Here is a 5774-nt window from a genome sequence, read left to right on the forward strand (position 1 = left end):
AAAGGTGGTCCCCCTGGTCGAACTAGCCAAAGCCCTGGCTGTGGCACCAGTCCTGCAGCCATCTGTTGACTTGCCAGATTCGATTAGCCCCTTCAAACCCCTTATCTTTGACCAGGAGGATTGTTGCAACACGATCCCACCTGTGGCACAGGAGGACACTACTTCTCAATGTTTATACACAGCATTTAACTCCACTTTTTTTCACTAATGGGAAATGAGACAAAGATGCTCTTCCCCCTCTTCCCCCATGGGGACTTACTTGTAGTGCTGGGCTTCATGACTCTTCTTACATGCATCAGTTGTCACTGTTATTTACAGGGCAGTTGGCGCTCTTGAAATCAACCCTGATGACAGTTCCAGGAAAAACTATTCTTCATGAAAGCAATGGAAACGTAGCTGAAGGGCCAGAACTCTCTTAATACCACCAAACTTGTTTTTATTATTTTTTGTGCACTAACCTTTACTAACAAGATAAAGCCACTACAGTAAAAGCACCTTATAGAGGAATATCTATCGGAAAAGGAGGCCCTGCCTACCCCACTATGTGTTCTCCGGGTGTTGCAAGTACACGTCAGGATAGCAAGCACTGGGAGTGCAGCTGTCTGCAAACACTTACCTTATTGTCCAGACTGAGTGGACGGAAGATGATAGCTACCCAGAGCAAAAGCTCCAAGAATACTGACTATGAACGAATTCTATCCATTTATATATAAACATGGCTACAGAAGACAGAGACTGAACACTTCAGTCTGTGACCTTAGACTCTGGGAGACACACGAGCTGAACAGTTCAGAAGGCAGCGATTAAGCCCCAGGCTACCAAGAATCAGCCAACCATACAAACACCTGACTATGCATCTGTCTCAAAGAAAAAAATAAATACTGTAACCCTTTGAAGAACAACACTAATCCAGATACTCATTTGTGCTTTTGAAGATGCCTTCCAGAAAAGAAAAATCTCTTAATAGTGCTGGCTCCTCACACCCACTTGCAGTTGAGATCAGTGCTGATGTCTGAAGTACGAGAAGGTGGCCTTGACTACCAAAGCCCCAGTAAGCTTCTTAGACACAGGAATACGTGCACCTCTCTGCTTTGGTATGTGGAAGTCAAGGTTTGTCTTTTAACAACAAATTCAAAACCCCTCTTCAGATGGCACTTTATGTTAAACTGATGAAAGAATACAGTGTTACCACTAACTGGAGATTTATATTTATGATTTGCAGGTAATTATGTCAGCAGTGGTCAGGTGTGAATTTAAACAAGGGTGTATCAGACCTGTGACAGACACCCAGTGCCTCTGATTTACTGCACTGCTACTAGAAAAAGCAGAGGTATAGGCAAACTGCCTGTTACCCACCCACCAGATCAGTAACACTACCATGTTGAGAACATCACAGGTGGCATTTAACAGGTGCTACCCTGGGGTGGATGCCCCAGCATTTACACTCACATACTCCTTCCAACAACCATCTCTTGAAAGATCTGCTTACACAGGTGACAGGAGTGGAACGTCAACACCAGCCTGCAACAGTCGTCTCCACCAGAATACAGGCAGCGTGCACAGCTGCCAAGGTAACAGCTGACATGTGGTTTGAAATTCTGAACCTAACCTTGCTGCTTGGCTAAGCCACTAACAAACAACAGTAATTCCGAGGCTAGCATAACAGCACTTTAGAAAAACATCACCCCCGTTTTCTGTGCAGACATCCTCATTGTAACAGATCTGCAAGGCTGATGTCACACTTTGGACAGCTACAGTTTCAGGCTGAAAATGCAAACACCGCTGTCAAGTTGCCAAATGAATCACGCAGGACAATGGCATTTCAACTCTTCTTGCGTGTGGGTGCTCCATCCCCTTACCTTTTAAAAATCACAATCAAAAGGTTAGAGCTCCAGCTGTGGATGGATTTGAAGAGCTGTTGCAAGCTATGGGTGACAACATTTAAAAGGAAAAAAGAGGTGCCAGTTCTCAACTGAAATAATTGATGCAGCTGCAGCTTTCAACATCATTCACAGCTCTTGATTTAGCTTTTGTAAAGATGAAAGTTAAAAGCAGTGCAGCCATGTGTGTAAATTGGTCACTGTGCCCAGGCAGCTTCCCAGGCCAGAGCACACACAGACTGGAAGAAAAAGACTACAGTCAAAAGCCAGGAGAAAGCATTATTCACATACTATGTACACATGAGAGGACAGTATTACTTTTCATGCATGCAATATTCCTACTTCCATGCTGCATTACACCTGTCATGAAATTTGCTTTGTGTGTTCACTGAACATAAAACAATTATAGTCATATGCAAAAAACACTGCTCCACTGAGTTAAGAGATTATTTCAAAATTTCTTTAACAAAATCCAAATGCCTGCACTGTGACCTGTACTTTATACAGCCAGGCAATGAGACCAGTAAAGGCGGTAGATATGCAAGCACCTCATACCAATGAAAGTCAAAAATTACACCCACATCAGCCTTGCCTACAGCTTTATATTTTGGGGAGACTGATTTTAAACCAGATCACTTCCCTATCCTGCTAGGAGGTTGGCTGTATCACAAAGAAGATGGTATGTGGCAGACTGAGCATCCAGCCACCAGAGGGCAGTTTATTCTGGGTGGAAGCACCCAGGAGTTACAGCATCACAGCACACAACCCACCTCTGCTCAGCAAGGCAGTCCAGAATGGTGGCTGTTTATGAGCAAGGGGCTTATGGGCTGCTTTCAGGCTGGTTTCTGTGGACAACCCATCTCAAGGTATTTGCACAGGCACATTTGCAAATAGCCAGAGCCCACACAAATTCCTGCCCTACCAACACCAGAGACTTCCAAGGCCGTGCAGTTGGCCAGAAGGAACGGCACCAGGAACCTAAACCAAAGTAAATGGTCACACCAGCTACGAATGGGAGGGGCACACCACTGCCTTCCACCACAAAGCCTCCTCCACGCTGGCTCTGGGAACTGGCATGGGAAGATGTCATCCATGTGCTTTCCCATACGCTGACCAGGGCTGCACCAGAGACCAGAAGGGGACATGGAAAAACATTTCCATCTGTTGTGCCTGTTTGCTCCAAAATGTGCTTCTAGTCGGTACGCTCAGCACACTGGCTGACTGCAGTTATTTAAAACTCTGAAATTGTCTACAAAATGAGAGTATCATTGAGCTAAAAATACTACCTATGAAATGCATCTGATTTTCAGAATTACTGAAACACTTAAGATACACGTACAAATATGTGTACAATATGTACAAATACCAAGGAACTGAACAGCTTGTTTAGACCCTTTTGACCATTTGCACAAAGCACAATCATTTTGTGTCTACACACATTTGAAAGCCTAGTCTCCAGCTCCTTGACCGAAGTGTTCTGCTACAGCATTCCTCAGCTATATCTTGTTTTTTCACTATATCATATAAGCGTATAGACATCAAAAAACGATGTACTAGACTTGTTCTGCAAACATTTAGGAATGACTAAAACCCTTAATGGGGGGAAAAAAAAAATCTCAGTGAGAGCGGACACTTTTGTGTTCAGTCAAATGGACCCACTGCCATCACAGGCAAACAGGGCAAAAGTATGAACATCCTGCTATGCTCTCCCCATTGAAAGAAAATTGTTTAGGCTTTACTAATAAAACAGGAAACAAAAGAGAAAAACAGAAAGCCATGTTCCTGCACAGGTTACAAAAAAATGTTAGCTACCTTACCTAGGCTTGAATTGCCTTTTGCAATAGTGATAGTTTTCTCATACATGTTTTTGAAGGAACTTGGGGTCGTGGAACTTCTCTCCAAAGATACTGTGCATCTCTTTTCCATTAAAAGCACTTGATCCTAGCACAAGGGAAAATAACATCAGTTCAGAATTCCAGGATAAAAGCATGATTGCACATACTGACCTCAACTCATCTTAACCTTAGACAAAAGCTAGAGGCATAATTAATAGAGATTCCTTATACAGATATTGGAAAAGTCAGTCCATCAAAGATCAAATTGACATACATGAGGCTTCTCTTTTCATTCAGGTAATAGAGCAAAACTACCACAAAGTATGCTTTTAATTTAGGGATATCAGTTACACTCTTAAAATTAGTGGGATGAATTCAAGGGCTCTCAGACTCTTTCACCACAGATGTCTGACAATCTGCCAGTGCTAAAGTAATAAATCTTGTAAGAAATTGCAGGTCTTTTAAGAATTTCTTAATAAATCACTGAACGGAAGAAAAAAGAAACATATCATAGTGACTGCAATATACAGGAATATTATGTTTGCACACTGTGTCATCACAGGCCAGTTTGTGAGCAGGCTTGTGCGAACAGCAGAATGCAAGACTTTCACACCACTCCCCCCCTGGATGCCTAGGCCTGGCTTCCAGCTGCACACCTCCTCCTGGTGCCCATGCCTCTGCAGGGGTTAACGGGGATTAAGAAAAGACTCCCTGGCCAGCCCAATGGGTACAAAAGTGTCTACTGGTTAAAGGTCTGAGCACACTTTTATATACTCCTGTATCGTCAGTCTCTGGGAGATCACTATCTTGACACTGTAAATTATCTCCTGTTTTGGATAGTCTAAATCCATAAGTTTTGATGTGAGCTACCACATCTGACAGACATTCATAATCAAAGGACCATACTCGGCTGTTGGCCAGTATCAGTATCTGTAGGAGATTCTGTGGTGTGATATGGCCTTTCTGTAGGTTTTTAAAATTATTATTAAAAAGTAAAAGCTTTACTTTTTCAGTGGGATCAAGCTGCATGGTAGGAGCAAGGCTTGTATTTAGCCCAATTTCTGCTGTTGTCTGAGATCCAGTCCATGTTGCTGTGTTTTCACTTTCATTTTGGTTGACATCCTGCCTCTGGATGTCTCGAAGATCCTTTTTAGTAAAACCAGTTGCAGTTTCCAGGCTATTCCCCACTACAGACTTTTGCTCCCTCACTCTCTGATTGAGATCCATGTTGTACAGATTCTTGTCAGATACACAGAAATCATCTGCAGCATTTGAACACTCCTCTCCAACAGACTGTTAAACACAGGAGACAATGAACAATCAACATTCTTTTGCAGTATAATTAAAAAGTACATTTCATGCTAAACTCACAGAATTTAAACTTATTTGTTGTAAAATCAGTGTCCTCAGTAAATCCTTCCAGGCATTTTACTATAAAAATTACTTAATTCCTCCAACAACTTCTTCTGGTTAATATACCAGGAATCGATGAAAATACACTACTGCTGAAGGCCAAATTCTAATTTGGTACTCACCAATAACTCCACTAACTTCAGCAAAGTAACATCCGCTCATACATTCTCAAAGTAGACATAATTCCAGCAAGTTATTAAAGCATCCAATTGTCTTTCTCAGGTGGAAGAATTTTGCAAGATCAAGGTCCTTACTTTCAAAACACTTAGCAAGGAACGAGCTAATTCCAAGGAGTTCAGGCAATAAGCATGCAATCTAATCATCCATTTAACTGAGTAGTAACTCGGTCAAATCTCAACAAAAACCGAACATGGGCATTTTGGAGTGTGACAACAGTGATCTAGTTACAGAAGTTTAGCAGTTAGTACTTAGTGCAAATGTTATCAATCACAGGTGCAGTACTAAGATCAAGTTACCTACACAAAACCTGTGTGAATTCCAGAATTCCAAGGTCCTGCATTTCAAATATTTTAAGGGATTTCAATAATCAGAATCATCTGAAAAAAAATCTTCAAGTACTGTCTAGCTGAGCTTTCAAACTAAGGAAACTAAGGAATCCATGAGACATGGATTTGACAGATGGACG

The 5774-nt window shown here is 41.9% G+C and overlaps 1 protein-coding gene across 1 annotated transcript in view; it reads right to left on the reverse strand.

Annotated features, from left to right (window-relative positions):
* LOC104515459 (multiple PDZ domain protein-like) overlaps positions 1–5008 on the reverse strand; it is a gene marked incomplete at its 5' end in the record, with an annotated part of 45324 nt that extends 40316 nt beyond the window's left edge. The window contains 2 exons of the mRNA XM_010159432.1: positions 3698–3821; positions 4721–5008. Coding sequence (XP_010157734.1) covers positions 3698–3821; positions 4721–5008 — 412 coding nt within the window. The remainder of the gene's footprint in view (positions 1–3697; positions 3822–4720) is intronic.
* Between the last annotated feature and the right edge of the window lie 766 nt (positions 5009–5774).

This window comes from Eurypyga helias, unplaced genomic scaffold (genome assembly GCF_000690775.1).
Source record: "Eurypyga helias isolate BGI_N326 unplaced genomic scaffold, ASM69077v1 scaffold20969, whole genome shotgun sequence".
Classification (NCBI taxonomy): domain Eukaryota; kingdom Metazoa; phylum Chordata; class Aves; order Eurypygiformes; family Eurypygidae; genus Eurypyga; species Eurypyga helias.